Genomic DNA, 16993 nt, shown 5'->3' on the forward strand with positions numbered 1-16993 from the left:
GTCTCTTTATGCAGCCTTTACAATACTGTGTTCTGGTGTATATAATGCATGATGTAAAATATAATGCATAAAATATAATGCAAAATACTATCTGTATAGCATTATTGAATCTTTACAGATGCCCACAGCACAATCTAGAGGAACTGTTTTTCCAGTTAACAGTTGTCCGGGGAACATTTCTGAAATTGTCTATGCCTCCAAAAGATTGAACTGTTCTGGAATTGACAAGTTTGAAAACACATATCATTGTCTTCCATCGTCGGACTTATCTCAGCTTGTGGAATTGTGTTACCACACCAGCTTTTTGATTGAAAATAGTAAAATAAAATGTTGTATGTTTATTCTGACCATGCTGATAAAATTAATGCTATTTAATGATCATCTTATTTTAAAACAACAATTCATGTATATTTTCATATATTAAGTAACATATTACATGCATGTCCTTCTTCCATTGTTTTTTCTGCACTTGATTGTTATGGATTCTGCATGTAACCTACATTTTTTTTTAAAAAGAGCAATTATATTAAAGCCTAACGAGGGTTCAATTTAAACAAATTAAATAATTTATGCCTTTAAACAAAGTTTAATACCTTTTTTGTAACTTCTATGTAGAATGCATCATTAACATTTTAATCGACAGGAAATTGTATGGTTCTACAATCTGGATATTTAAACAACAGATCGTGTCTACATTTTACTGAAGGCTGTCCCAGCAAGCACTACCAATCCAAACTGATGCTGGAATGTAAGTTTTTTTTAAACATTCTTATTCTGCTAAGCATATTCTTAAGTGCCGATTTACGCTAAGTAGAGTGACGTTGTGGCGTTGTAAGTGGATTGCATGATGCTTCTTATTCTTACTTAGAATATGCTTAAAGTTAAGCAACACCCCACCTTTCTTAATGTTTTTAGCATTTTGCATACAATAGCAAAATGGCTGCCAGACGTGTTTTTAAGCAGAGATTAGATCCCTTTACAGAATATAATAGATAAGGGCTTATCACACGCTATCGTGTTGATAGACAATGCATGGATTGAACATATCGGGACGCTGATTGTCGATTTCGTTTCACCAGCAACAAGTCGAAATTGTAGCATACCAACTAATTTACAAGTCATGATAGCTCTTAGCTATTTCGCAACAGGAAAAATGCAGTTATGTAACGGGGATGATTTTGGAATTCACCAATTAACTGTGTTCAGAATAATACAGAGGGTTTCTACAGTCTTAACTCGACTGCATATCAGACGAAGGTACATGAAATTTTCCACTGACTCTCAGACAATTCAAGCAGACTTGCACGCAATTGCCAATTTTCCAGGAGTGCTTGGCGCTATAGACGGGACCCATGTTAGGATACTACGTCCTACAGTTAATGAGGAAGAATTCGTAAATCGCAAAACTGCCATAGCATTAAAGTGCAAATTGTCGTAGATGCACATTGCCATATACTGGACGTAGTCGCATTTTATCAAAGTTGTAAAGCCGTGTTAAAAACCCGAGACCATAAAAAAATTTTCTTGGAAACCCATGGTCAATCTTGCATATGTCCACAAAGTAAGCACATATGCAATATTGAGTGGTTCTGACGATGAGGAAAGGGATAGTATATACGATACTGATATATGTTCAAATTTAATTTACGCTGATAACCTGAAATTGTTTCCTACGGCCCTGACAATATTGAATTTTACTTTTTACTCAGGAATAATTGAATTCAACAAAATTAATTAACTAAAAAGTACACTGAAATGTGAAAACATTATTTTCGTAGAAAATTATTGATTTAAAAATTTGATAATATGCATTTTCCAGTTAGAACTTGAACCCCCCCCCCCACCCCTTCCCATTATTTTCCTTATTTCATGCTTCATTAATCCATGATTTATTTTTCATTCATAGTTCACACAAGGTGACAAGATGCATTGTGGAGAGAGCCATAGGACAATGAAAAAGACGTTTCCACGTACTATACATTCAAAGATAAGGATGTGTCCAGAGAGGGGTTGCAGGATTATAATGGCTTGAGCCGTACTTCATAATTCAGCAAAATTGCTCAACACGCCAATCATTGATGAGGATGGAGAAAGTGACGATGATTTTGATGAGGACAGTGATGATGATGATGCTGAAAATTGAAATATTTTTTATAAGTCTTTTTTATTGAAATCTTTCAATTGTTGTCTCAGAAGGGCATTTCTCGGACGGAGGTTTTCAATTTCAAGTTGAAGTTTCTCTCTGGCTAATTTACATTTAACTGTAGTTGTTTCTCTTAGAGAAGTTGGTGGCATTTGGAAGTCCGAGGTACCCAGTGACACGTCTTTGTGGATAATAGTGTGACTCGTGTATGTTGGGAGTTGTGGATCAAGCTGAAAATCCTTCAGCACTCGACTGTTTAATTTCTTTTTTAGAATTACCTCCAAATGATCCCTTTTACTATTAAAAACAGTTATGAACAGGCGACACCGAGAAAAAACAGTAATATAGTTGACAGACTCTTTAAGAAAGCTTTATTCTCGCAGAGAATCAGATGGGATGTCTTCCACACCACTGTTGAAAGTGTTAAACGTCATCTAAGAGAAATCAAAAGCCCCATGTATTCCACAGATGGAAACATTTTCCTCTCCAATTACCTCTTGAACAGCTTGTGACAATGCACTTAAAGGTTTCTCTGCTGGTCCCCCACCTGTGTAAATTTACTCATTTTATTTTTTATTTATTTGGGGGGGGGGTATTTTAAAAAAAGAAGAAAAAATCCATAATTTAAAAAGTGAAATATTTTATCAAAGAGATATCATAGATGCAATTGTATCATTTTTAAAAATATTTTCATCATGACTTGTTAATTTGTTATAGGCTGCAACTAATTCCTTTTCCAGGAATGAAGGAATTTAGTCCAACCTCATTCTATTCTCTTGATCCCCCCCCCCCCTCTTTTTGTTGAATGTTATAACATCACACATTTTGTTATGCATTATGTGCATAAATGCATGAAGCTGAAAAATTTCCTACATGTAGTTGGATTTTGATATAATAATTTAATTTTATGGCACGTAAGCCTATTTTGTAAGTTGATTGTTCCGATAATGTATAAACATTTTTTTTCTGTTTACTGAAAAATTCATAATTTGGAATTTGGGCACTTATTTAGAATCTCTGGCAGTTTGTGACAAAACAATGTCTTCGCGGTATGTAAAGCATAAAGTACTCTGTATATGTATTGGTCACTGTCACTTTATACTGAAAAAACTTGGTTGGCCTGTGGGAAGGGGGGGGGGGGAATAAAGGTATGCATATTCTCGCATTGGGTACCTTCACTGGCCAGTAATACACTCATAAATCAATCAAATGATTTAGAATTATAATTATCTTCTATTCATATATATATTCACATTTCACATATAAACAATCTACATTATTACTAAAGGTCTTCCGAAATTCCGTAAAGTTTCCGAGATATACTGAAATTTGACCTACTTTTCGGAACTACCTTTATTATTTTATACCCTCGTTTCGTATTATATATCAGTCGAATTAAAACGATCCATAAAGGCTTATTGGACAGTCTAACTTTGGTGGTTGATAAAATCATTTCTTAAACACAATATGAATCTCTTAAAATATCAAATTTAGAATCTCGCGGTTACTGTAAGAATTTATTTTATGCCTCAATAGAGTTATCGCCCATATATCACTCGTATTTTAGGTACAGTAAACAACATACCTGACATAAATAACGTTCAACATTTCACGATCCTGTTTTCTACAAACTTCTGATGAAATCAGGTAGTTCTCTCCTTCCCTTCATATGAAGGTTATGACACTTCTTTTCAACTTCTTCAACGGTTCGGACTGTTGAAGGGTTGGCAGCATTAATTTTATCAGTAATGGATTTCCAAATTTCCCTTTTCTTTCGAGTGGTCACTCCGGTGCCGAATTTAGCCCTCAAAATGTTTTTATTATCAATGAATAAGCGCCTGAGATGCAAACATTCTTCCATTGTCCAGCTCGGTTTACGTTTTTTCTCTGCCATATTCAGACGTACCATTTGAATGATTTTCACTATTGATTACGTAATCATAACAGTAGCCTACGTGGCAAAGAGGTTAGAGCGTTGCGGAGTAAGGTCTTGATACTAACGTCGCCAACTGTAATCTCACTGCTGGACGTGGATTCGGATCTTTCGGATGAGAGCATATAAACCATAGATCATTCTTCCCTTGTCGCAGCAGGTGCTGGCATTAAAAGATCCCTCAGTACTCAATGGCACTAAGTGCAAAGCATAGGTCTAAAATTCGCAGTCCTCCACCGACAAGCTTAAGTGAAAAACTCTCAAAAGGGATGTTAAACAAACAAATGTAATCAGTACCTACTTTGAACACAGTATTAAATATACTAATATCCTCTGAAAAATTCGTTTTATATTTTTTTACCTCTTTAAACTTGGAAAAGTGAAATAAATGATTATTATTATTTTTTTTTTGAAATTGTTCATGTCTATTCAAGAAACATTACAATTTGCTAGTTTTTAGATGTACTGCTTAACATAAATCAACATATATTTTCATTTATAAAATCATTCACTTGTAATCAGTTTTTCAACCTAAGACTTTTAAAAAAAGGTTTTGATACCTTGGCATTGGTCAATTGAAAAGCCTAAACTCTCTTTTTAAAGTCTGCTTCCTTTTGAACAGACGGACAGAAAAATAAAACCAAACAAGGTGATCTTAACGTATGCGACTAATAAAAAAATCGTTTCGAAAAACTTCTATTCTGTATTAATGATTGAAAATGAATGCATATTGTTAAGTCAAAAAAAGTTTTTATAAGGAAAATAAACCACATGTAGATAGTATATTTCTTTCATCCAAAAGTTTCGTTATATATAGTGAAAAAAATAAGTATTTCTTTTTTATCTTTTGATTGGACTTATTTTTTCGTACAAAAAAATGTATTCCAATTTATAGAATTTGATCTTGTCATAATCTATTGAATTCCCTTTTATCTGTTACGCTTAAACTGCAAAAACTATCTTCATCCCCCCACCCCACCCCTAAACCCAAAAACAAAACAACCCCCCCCCCACCTCAAAAAAAAACCAAAAAAAAACAAAAAAACAAAAAAAACAAAAAAAAAAAAAAAAAAACAAAACAAAACAAACAAACAAAATGAATAAATATGTTTTGGATTGCACAACATTCATTTGTAAATTACTGGTAATTCTAGCATGCATATGATATTTTTTGGTAAAATTTCAAGTGTAATTTATCATTTAAATGAAATTATCAAATAAGTATATTTCATTTTTTTTTTAAATCTCTGATTTTTGTTGATTTTAAGCGTTTATGTGATTTTTTTTTTTGTAAAGAAAAAAAGGTTTATCTGTCTGTTAAATAAATGAAAAATGCAAGACTGATATTAATAATATATTAGCTGAGTTTTGTATCTCTAGTTCCAGCTTGCACAAAAATCAACAAACAAAAAAGATGTTATCTAGCTGACCCTACCTGACCTAGTGTAAGCAGGTAATTCTACAATAAAATATGAATTTATTGTAAATCATATAATTCCTTCCTATACATTAAACACAATGTTGCACACAAAGGTTACCTTGCTTCCAAAAAAAAAAAAAAAAAAAAAAAAAAAAAAAAAAAAAAAAAATTTGTAGTGACCTGGATGTCACGACTGTTTCTCCTACAATCAATGTCACGCTATTATGGAACACTTCTACCAGTCTGGGGGATATTTCTGGTAGAAAAAACTGGATAGCGATACCCGTGGTAATAGCTGTACTTGTCGTTATAGTGCTCTGTTTATGTTTTGTTTGGAAACGAAAACGTTCTCGTAATTCCAATGAAAAGCAAACTGGAGGTAAATTTTTCTAATTCTTTTTAAATCCCTGTAAAGACAATGTCCTTTATATAGAATGGGGAAAATGTGGAGACGGATTTAAAAGACACAAAATTTTGAAAAACATCGATTAGTTACATTTTTGAAATTTTAAATCTAAAAATATTCAAAAGAAAACAAATAGCATTTAATGTATTTTATTAATAGATAAGATGCCTTCTGTAGGAATAAGGATGAATTTACTGCAGAGTCAATATTTAGAAACGGATGCTTTATTACCGGAGAAAGAAAATGAAGACCGAAGTGAAGGAGGTTAGTCGTAGAATTCGAAACACAGACACCCATGAAGCAGATGATGTATACTTATATTTGACAAGATTACATTTTTTGATTAAAAATTGTATTCGAAAAATTGTATTCCAAATTGATGAGAAGAAAAGATATTTAAAAACCGATATGAAAACAGCCTCTTTTATGAAAAAAAAATTCCGTTACTAAAAAATAGAAATAGGGACAAAAATGGACAATTTTAGAAAACTTCAGAACTTTTAACAGCTAAGTGAAAAGGGTTTGACAACGACTTCAAAAATCCAAAACAAAACAACGTACAGTTGTATGTCGATCAATTGATCAGATGTATAGAGATATCTACTGTGGTAACATTTTAATTCGATGGGGTTAATCTTCATGGGTAAGCAAAATTTTGTTCGTTTGGACGTAATTTCGTAGGTAACTGGTTTATTGAGACAGTTCAATGAATGTATGGGATGTAATACTTGGATTAGGGTGACCCACGAAACCCACGAACTTTGGTCCCCCACAAACAATGATGATTTACAGTATCATAGATTGAGATTTTTTTTCGGGGGGGGGGGTATTGTATAAATATATCACAATTTCTGAGAGAAAAAAATTCAAGAAATAATATCATTTTTAGAGATTCACTGGGATATGAAATAAAGCTGATCACATGATAAAATCCTATAACGCCCTTCTGATCACTTACCAACATCATACAATATACAATTGAAACTCTAAAACAAAGTATATTTTTTCTTATTTTATATTTTTATTTGTCAAAATGAAAAATTGGCATGTTATGTCTTAATCAATATTTTCAAGGGATAACCAACCAATCACAACAGTGAACACACTCTTTTCACACACATACTTTACTCAGACACATCAACCAATACTTTTTCTAATCACAGAAGAGTTCTACACTCAGAGTTATCTCTCTTGATGTATGTTCTAGAACATATTAACATTTACTTTAATTTCTTTTTTCGAGGATATTTGATGGAGTTGTTTATAAAGAGATTTAACATATCAACATGGTCAATGAAAATCAGTATACTTAATATTTACATGTATTTATATTGACAATAATGACCCTCATTGGGTTAGACTACCCTCTGTTCACCAGGGATCTATTCTGCCCCCCTAGCATAGAGATGTATTTGAGAATTGTTAGGCCATTATTTACACACTGAATTGTCGACGGATTTTTTCGTTATTTCCCGATCATGACAAAAAGCACACGGAGGGTGGCCCGGTTGGCAGGGGATGCTCACTCCTCCATGGCACCTGATCCCACCTCTGATGTTTGGAGGTCCGTGTTTGCTCTGCTCCTATTTTGTATTGTTTGATGGACTTTTGAGCCTGAATACTGTTCGTTATCTTCATATATTTCATACAATGTCTATCAAAAAAGTTCACACAAATTCTTCTAGCATCTTCCCTGTCTGGAGAATTTTAAGCTCCATACCATTTGCTCCACGCTTGGTCATACAATTGGCTAGCTGCATTTTCCTGGACACCATTTCACCTGTACATTATTGTTATTCTTTATTTCACTTATTACATCTATGTCAATTCTAAGGTGTTTGTCATCCACCATTTTTGTAGAAAGTGATGCCTCACAAACACTCTTGTTGTCCATAAATGCAGTGATTGGTATTATATCTACTTCCAATTTATACATCTCCACTAGTAGTTTCCTGTAGTACAACGCATACTCTAGGCCCTCCTGCGAACTTTAGGCTTCTGAAACAATTATTGAAGGAACAGCTTTTTTTTTTATTTTGTTATCCTCCAGTAATTTCCTTTCCCTCGTATATATTTGCCAGCGCTGCATCCGATAAAAGGACAACAATCTCGCAGTCCTTTTTAGCTGTCCCATATAGTGGAGGGAAAAGCTGAGTCGGTCTGATGTCTTTCAATTTTCCGATAACTTTTATTGCTCTCAGCATGTATGTAACTGTTGCAGTTTTAATTTGGTACTTAGATCCACCATCTCATATGCTAAAACTGGCCTTGTACCTTGAGATGTCCAATTAATTTACGGTATAAAGCTTGTTTTTCTGTAGTAAGTTATTCATGTTTCTGAATCGAATTTTTTATCAACGTGCTGGTGATCGTACTTCTCTTTAAACATTGAGTGATCTACAATAATTCCATTTTTATTCTAATTTATGTGGAATCCAATACATGTACGCAGCACAGTTAAGGCTACAATGAGGAGGCGGGGCTTAATTTATACGGGAAATGCTTACTATGACATCACACAAAAATACAAGGTCTTCAAATTACCACAAAATGAAATGATTTGCTATTTTAAACTGTTGGATAGCTTTAAACTACATCAATGCTTACTATTGCATGTATTTTTGTCGTTGGTCAAATCCCTAACAGCAATATATTAACAATTCACTGATAGCAATGCACTTGTCAATGTGACATCATATCGGAAAATTTGATGCAGTTTGTATGCAGTAAGAGGCGGATCAAGTTATATTTTATAAAATGAAAAATGTATTTTGTAATTCAATATTATTTTCAGACATAAAAAATGCCATTAACTTGGAAGCGATGTCTGTTTTATGATTTTACTCACATATTTCCCGTACATTCCCTAGAAAAGCGATACTGCTGTATATTTGTATGCAGATTCACAGAAGGGTATTGAAAATAATTATAAATTAAACTTAGATTTTTAACTAACACCGTTCACGGTAGCACGGTCGGTAGAGCGCTTGCTCCGTGATCGGAAGGTCGTGAGTTCGAATCTCGGCCGCGACAGACCTAAGTCGATAAAAAAATAGGTAGCAACTGTTCCTTCGCCGTGCGCTCGGCACTTTGAAGTGAAAGTTGCGGGTCCTTCGGATGAGACCTTAAAAAACGAGGCACCGTGTCACGGCAGGCATTGGCACGATCATGATACCTCACTGCTCAATGGCCCTGAGTGCCGAGTAAAGGTCAAAATTTGAAGCCCTTCACCGGTATATGGTAACTTCTCTATATGAGTAAAAAATTCTCGAATGGGACGTAAAACAACACACAATAAATAAATATAGATTTTTAACTTGGTTATGCCCTTGCAATATTGGAATTGATAGATGACCTCAATACTGCAGATATATTTGCTAAAATCACGTGACTGCCACATCATGTGACAAGTCTAAATAAGACATTTAATCGTCCTCAACATGTAGTTTTCAACCACATTACATTTGTCCGATGATAGTAAAGTCCTAAAAAGAATCGCCCATCCTTCTAAAGAATGTATTTTCTATCTAAAACATTCGCCTAGATTTCCATTTGGCACCTTAACTGTACTGCGTATACGGAAAATCTTGCTCCTCAACTTTACCAACTAGAAATCTATGTATTAGTTTACACAACAAGTTCTCAAATTCCCTTTCTCCAGCGTTTAAAAAATCATCAAGATGACAGCATACTATCTCCATTAGAATTTTTCCATTTTCTTCAGTGAGCACAGCAAGGTCCATTTGTGACTGTTTGCATCCTTATTTAAGCTGCTCAATACTATCTTCATTCAGTTTTATTTCTGATTGATCATGTTTAATTTTGCACAGTCTGTTAGCGGATATTCTCACAAAGACACTCCCTTTCCTCACAAACACAACTTTTCTGTCTTGAAATACAACTTTTCAAGGTCCTAACCAGCGCTCTTGAACCTCTCTTTTATAAAACAACAAATCACTATTGTCATATGTTTCTTCTGCTGTCCTTACTTTTGTACGCAGAGCTCTTCGTTTTCTTTCATCTCCTTCAATCTGAATAAAGGCACGTCTTGATTCATGCAGGGTGTTCAAATGTTTAGACAATGTCTAGGAACTTGTAGCTCCTTCTAATGCAGGCGAATTTCCTTTCATGATTTGTGGTTAATTTGGATTCTGTCCAAATATTAACTGATCGCTGCTAAATCCATTCCACATTTGTAATGAGTGTCTTGCCATATTTACCCATGCAAAAAGTGTTTTAATACCAACACTTTATTTTAGCCTTCAAGTTTGATCAGCACGACATCTGTTACAGCACGAACAATTTTGCAAAGTCCATTTTGAAAAGGGCTCATTCCTGTTGCTTTGCACAAACGAATGTTGAGAATAAATGCTATTTCTGGCATTTCGTCTGAACTAAATTCAACTCCATTGTCCGTCATCAAAGCTCCCATTACTCCATATACTCCGACCCAGTTCTTCAACATAACATCAATCACATCACTTGGTCTCTTATGAAAACCGAAACTGTATATCTAGACCACATATCTGTCATGTGTAACATCAAAAGACTGTTTGAGGTCCATCGCAATTTTCTCATTGAATTCTTTTGCCATAGGCATTGATACTACTGGTCTTGGTGGAGTTTTTGCATATTCTTTACAAAGGTCTTAGTTTTGTCCTATTTCCTCAAACTCTTCCTTCCATGCTCCTGCATCTTTTAACAAAGGTACAAATCTCTTTTAGGGGGGAGGGTGCAAATTGCCAACGAAATCTCGAGAGAGATGACTTTCACTTTTCAGGTTTTATTTCTTCAAGCTTAACCGAGTTTACCTCTTCTACAGGCACACTCTCTAAATTTGTCAACTGGTATACAATATTACCCATATGTAGTTAAATTGTGTTTCACATCTTGTCCCATGATGACAGCAGTATCCTTCTCCAAATCCAATTTTACCCCCAGTTCTGGAGAGCAGTGATGGTATGTCTAAGTCAACGACATCCGTGTTTACCGTAATAGGTGTACCAATTATACACCTAAGTAGTTCGTATTTACCTTCAAATTTTAATCTTGTTCCACCTCCAAATTTAAACACTCTATGTCCATCACTTCTCAGGACTTTCCAACGAACACTTTTCTTCAATGAGCCAAGGTAACTCTGTAACCAAGTTTTTTTTTTTTTTTTTTTTTTTTTTTTTCACAAACATTGCTATTGCATGCACTATAAAGCACTATACAGTTTCATGCTTCTGTCCAAAGTTGGCTGACTTCGAATTCATTTTATTGTATCCTTTTAACAAAACTGCATGTTCTGCTGAGGGCTCTTCCTCTGTGATGTGTACATTTTCCACACTGTCTACACACTTTGCTTCGGGGTTTTGGAATAATCCACACGATCTGCATATCAAGTTTTTTTTTTCATCAGCATCTTTCCTTGCATGTGGAGATTTTCTAGTTCTGTGCCGTGATGAGTAAAATCCTAAACCTTTACCACAACCCCTTCTATGATAAAAGCATCCACTTTGCCGATATCCATAGTTGCCACCTCTTTGTTCATAACCTGCAGCCAATAGCGTCTCTTTATTTTCTGCTAAAAATGCTGGTTCTAGTTTCTAGATTCTTGTTGTCACACTGTGCATGTCCACCTTCACCCATGAACTTCTTCAAGGACTTCTTTGCTTCTTCATATAATGTGTCTGTATTTTCATAGTTCATTTCATTCAAGCCTAACATTTTTTTTTATCTTTTGTGATGTTTGCTTTTCTCAAAAGTTTAAAGGCTAACATTTCGAAGGAAACGTCATTTTCTTTTTCTTAATTCCTAACCCTTACTCTAATTCAGACAAAAATCTGCCCAAAAGCTCAGGAACGAACCTCTTTAAGTCCTTCCAGATCAAATATTTTGTTACTGTTTTGTCATTCTATCAGTCTTACAACTTTTTTTCAGTATCAATCCTTTACATTAGTTAAATTTAGTTAACTAATTTTGATTTACTAATATGAAACTGTTATATTTTTATTGGCTATAATGCTTTAAAACTTTATCATGACAGTATAACTTACAATCAATATTATTCTATGTATCTTATTATATTCTTAGACATGTCATCCTGTGTAGAAGTTCGATATGATTCCATTAAGAACCAAACATCTCAAACTTCCGAAGCCCTAACACAGGAATCACTCCTGGAGAGAGTCAATGAGCAGAGTGATAGAGGTTTGTTGTTTAGTTTTCTGAAATTATCATCATACAATGTGTACTCGTTATGTCTATCAATATAACGTATCTATAAACCAATAATGCACAGTTATTTCTGACATGATTTTAATGAAGATAATATAACTAAATATAGATTGAGAGAAAATAAGAAAAAGGAAACTATATTCATGTAATCAATGACAAATTTAAATGTTATATACACATTCATTAAGATTTGAAACAAAATTAGAACATATTTATTAGACAAAATATAAAGTAATGCAATTTCTCATTTAACGTGTAGGTTTATTTGCTCAAGTCTTTTCTTCAATAAAGAAAAGAGTTAAAGACATATTTTCCTGGTGTATTACATTGTTTACAATTATAGTATAAAAAGAGGAATGTAATGCATGAAAGTAATAACATTTTCAAAATATCTTTTGATTATATATTTTTTTTTCAATATTTGTAGGTACAACTCTAATTGAAGATATTTTGAAAAGTTGGCGAGAAGATAACTCACACTTTGTCCCAACAACAGCATGTAATTTTGTAGAAGAAAAAAAATAGAAGTCAAAACCTGGTAACGGTTGTCGGAAATTCTGGATGCGGAAAAACTGCAATTATCCAACACATCGCACTGAAGTTTGAAGAAAATGAATGGAATATCAAACCTGTCGATGAGGTAAAAGAAATAAAAGAAATATGTTCTCTTGAAATATCGCCAGATAATCGAATATTGTTTGTTCTAAATGATCCTATTGGTAAGGAGTCATTAGATGACGTTTCATATAATTCATGGAAAACATATGAGAACACGCTAGCGACTTGCTTAAAGAAGGTTAAATTACTAGTGTCATGTACGAGATGTGTCATTTATGACAAGAGATTAGAAGGAATTCTCAAAGAGGACTCAAACATAGTAGAAATTGACAGCGAGAAATGGAAACTTTCAGCGGAAGAGAAAAGAAAGATCCTAAATAAATACTGTCAACATATGCATTTGTCTGAGGAAAATATCAAAGAAATTATTAGATCAGAAGCTTATTTTCCCTTGCTTTGTAAATTATTTTCAAATGAATCAACTTACAAAAAGAAAGGAATAAGTTTATTTAAACACCCCTTTGAAATCATAAAAAAGGACATCGAACGTTTGAAAGAATTAGATAAAGAGAAATATTGCTACTTAATTTTATTGTTGTTTTTAACAATAACTTGAATGTTGAAACCATCAGAAGCAAGGACAATTCTTTCCAGAAATACAGAGACATTTTAAGAATATGTGAATACAAATATAGCAGTCATTCGCAGTACCCTCCACCAACTTAAAGGGTCACTGGTCAAATGTGTCGGACATACTTTCCAATTCCTTCACGATTTCATCATGGAAATATCGACATTGGTACTTGGTGTCGATTGCCCAAAAGAGACAATACAGTACGCAGACAGTGGTTTTCTGCGACGTCGGATGAGAATAGACGACGATACAGAAGAGAAAGATCGAGATCCCTTCACTGTTTACCTGCCTGAAGAATATATTGGAGATCTTGTGGACAGATTTATTATTGACATGCAAACACAGCACCTTGTAGATGTTCTGCTCAATCCATGTTTAAGGAAAAAGAATGTGATCAAATCTTTTAAGGAAAAAGTTGATTCAGCCGGAAAGCTTCTTGTCAGAATTAAATGTGAAATAGACAGATCGGAATTTTCAAAATCATTTGAAGGCACTGGTTTGTCAAGGCTTGGTTTCCTTGTTTTGTACTGTGAAATATGTCCTTTGGTCGGGCTTATCGTATTTTGTCATACTGATATTTCTTCTTTTTTCTTAAACACAATCCCTGAAACTAAGTTGAAAGAATATCCATAATTCTCTGCTATATGTGCAAATGGCGATTTAAACCTATTAAATTTTCTCAGTGAGGAATATAAAAAATTAGCAATGATCGAAACATGGGATTATTTTTTACCAATTCACATTGCTTCTGTATTTTATAATTTTTCAATAATTGGGGAATTGATAAGATTCGGTGCTGACGTAAACAAGCTAACAACTGACGACAGGTGGTTTCCATTATCATTAGCTGCTGGAAATGACGACGAACATATGAAAGAAGCCGGAATGGATACAAATAAGGGGAAAAGACGTAATGGAACCTTTATTTGCTTATTAAACAATGGCTCTGACATCAATTTATGTACCAACGATAGCGTCAATCCTCTTTCTATGGCTTGCCAAAATGGACATGATATCACGGTACAACTGTTACTAAACAACGGTGCTGACATTAATTTACGTAACAAGAATGGAGTCAGTCCTCTTTATATAGCTTGTCAAAATGGACATGATAAAACTGTTCAACTGTTACTGACCAACGGTGCTGACATCAATTTATGTGAAACTAATGGATGCAGTTCTCTTTGGATAGCTTGTCAAAAGGGACATGATAAAACTGTTCAGCTGCAACTGACCAACGGTGCAGACATCAATTTATATGAAAATGATGGAGTCAGTCCTCTTTATATAGCTTGTCAAAATGGACATGATACCACGGTACAACTGTTACTAAACAATGCTGCTGACATTAATTTATGTAACAAGAATGGATGCAGTCCTCTTTATATAGCTTGTTAAAATAGACATGATAAAACTGTTCAACTGTTACTGACCAACGATGCCGACATCAATTTATGTGAAAATGATGGAGTCAGTCCTATTTATATAGCTTGTCAAAATGGGCATAATAGCACGGTACAACTGTTACTGAACAACGGTGCCGACATCAATTTATGTGAAAATGATGGAGTCAGTCCTCTTTATATAGCTTGTCAAAAGGGACATGATAAAACTGTTCAACTGTTACTGACAAATGGTGCTGATATCAATTTATATAGTAATGACGGGGTCAGTCCTCTTTGTATAGTTTGTCATAATGGACATGACAGAACCGTACAGCTGTTATTGACCAACGGTGCCGACATCAATTTATGTGAAAATGATGGATGCAGTCCTCTTTATATAGCTTGTCAAAAGGGACATGATATCACGGTACAACTGTTACTGAACAAAGGTGCCGACATCAATTTATGTAGTAATGACGGGGTCAGTCCTCTTTGTATAGCTTGTCATAATGGACATGACAGAACCGTACAGCTGTTATTGACCAACGGTGCCGACATCAATGTATGTGAAAATGATGGAGTCAGTCCTCTTTAAATAGCTTGTCAAAATGGACATGATATCACGGCACAACTGTTACTAAAGAACGGTGCTGACATTAATTTATGTAACAAGAATGAAGTCAGTCCTTTCATTTTACTATCTATTAAAATGGACATGATAAAACTGTTCAACTGTTACTGACTAACGATGCCGACATCAATTTATGTGAAACTGATGGATGCAGGTCTCTTAGGACAGCTTGTCAAAATGGACATGATAAAACTGTTCAACTGTTACTGACAAATGGTGCCTACATCAATTTATGTGAAAATGATGGAGTCAGTCCTCTTTATATAGCTTGTCAAAATGAACATGATGGCACGGTACAGCTTTTACTGAACAACGGTGCTGACATCAATTTATATAGTAATGATGGAGTCAGTCCTCTTTATATAGCTAGTCAAAATGGACATGATAAAACTCTTCAACTGTTACTGACCAACGGTGCCGATATTAATTTATGTAGTAATGATGGGGTCAGTCCTGTTTGTATAGCTTGTCATAATGGACATGAAAGAACAGTACAGCTATAACTGAACAACGGAGCCGACATCAATTTTATGTGAAAATGATGGAGTCAGTCCACTTTTTATGGCTTGTCAAAATGGACATGATATCACGGCACAACTGTTACTAAACAACGGTGCTGACATTAATTTATGTAACAAGAATGGAGTCAGTCTTCTTATTTTATTATCTATTAAAATGGACATGATAAAACTGTTCAACTGTTACTGACTAACGATGCCGACATCGATTTATGTGAAAATGATGGATGCAGTTCTCTTTGGATAGCTTGTCAAAATGGACATGATAGCACGGTACAACTGTTACTGGACAACGGTGCCTACATCAATTTATGTAGTTATGATGGAGTCAGTCCTCTTTATATAGCTTGTGAAAATGGACATGAGATTAAGGTACAACTGATATGGAACAATGGTGCTGACATTAATTTATGTAACAAGAATAGAGTCAATCCTCTTTATCTAGCTTGTCAAAATGGACATGATAGAACTGTTCAGCTATTACTAACAAATGGTGCCGATATCAATTTATGTAGTAATGATGGGGTCAGTCCTCTTTGTATAGCTTGTCATAATGGGCATGACAGAACCCTACAGCTGTTACTGAACAACGATGCCGACATCAATTTATGTGAAAATGATGGATGCAGTCCTCTTTATATAGCTTGTCAAAAGGGACATAATAGCACGGTACAACTATAACTAAACAACGGTACCAACATCAATTTATGTAAGCAGAATGGATGCAGTCCTCTTTTTATAACTTGTCAAAATTGATATGATAAAACGGTTCAACTGTTACTTACCAACGATGCCAGAACAATTTATGTGAAAATGATGGATGCAGTCCTCTTTATATAGCTTGTCAAAAGGGACATAATACCACGGTACAGCTGTTACTGAACAACGGAGCCGACATCAATTTATGTGTAAATAATGGATGCGGTCCTCTTTATCTAGCTTGTCATAATGGACAGGATAAAACTGTTCAACTGTTACTGACAAATGGTGCCGATATTAATTTATGTAGTAATGATGGGGTCATTCCTCTTTGTATAACTTTTCGTAATGGACATGACAGAACCGTACAGCTGTTACTGAACAACGGAGCCGACATCAATTTATGTGAAACTGATGGATGCAGTTCTCTTTGGGCAGCTGGTG

At 34.4% G+C, this 16993-nt stretch overlaps 2 protein-coding genes and 1 pseudogene across 2 annotated transcripts; all 3 read left to right on the forward strand.

The window, feature by feature from the left end:
- The first annotated feature begins 78 nt into the window (after positions 1–78).
- Positions 79–5515, forward strand: LOC133202093 (uncharacterized). The gene is made up of 3 exons (XM_061337877.1): positions 79–317; positions 644–748; positions 5457–5515. The coding sequence occupies exons 1-3, from the start codon at positions 119–121 to the stop codon at positions 5513–5515; spliced, it is 363 nt and encodes a 120-aa protein (XP_061193861.1). The 5' UTR covers positions 79–118.
- A 551-nt stretch (positions 5516–6066) lies between these two features.
- On the forward strand, positions 6067–14199 carry LOC133202168 (uncharacterized; annotated as a pseudogene).
- Positions 14200–14201: 2 nt separating this feature from the next.
- LOC133202169 (ankyrin repeat domain-containing protein 29-like) lies at positions 14202–16558 on the forward strand. Its single transcript, XM_061337941.1, has 4 exons — positions 14202–14673; positions 15501–15782; positions 15880–15978; positions 16080–16558. The coding sequence occupies exons 1-4, from the start codon at positions 14202–14204 to the stop codon at positions 16529–16531; spliced, it is 1305 nt and encodes a 434-aa protein (XP_061193925.1). The 3' UTR covers positions 16532–16558.
- Positions 16559–16993: the final 435 nt, after the last annotated feature.

The sequence above is a fragment of the Saccostrea echinata genome, unplaced genomic scaffold, assembly GCF_033153115.1.
Source record: "Saccostrea echinata isolate AGI-Se365-2 ecotype Australia unplaced genomic scaffold, CSIRO_AGI_Sech_v1 ptg000046l, whole genome shotgun sequence".
NCBI classification, from domain to species: Eukaryota; Metazoa; Mollusca; class Bivalvia; order Ostreida; family Ostreidae; genus Saccostrea; species Saccostrea echinata.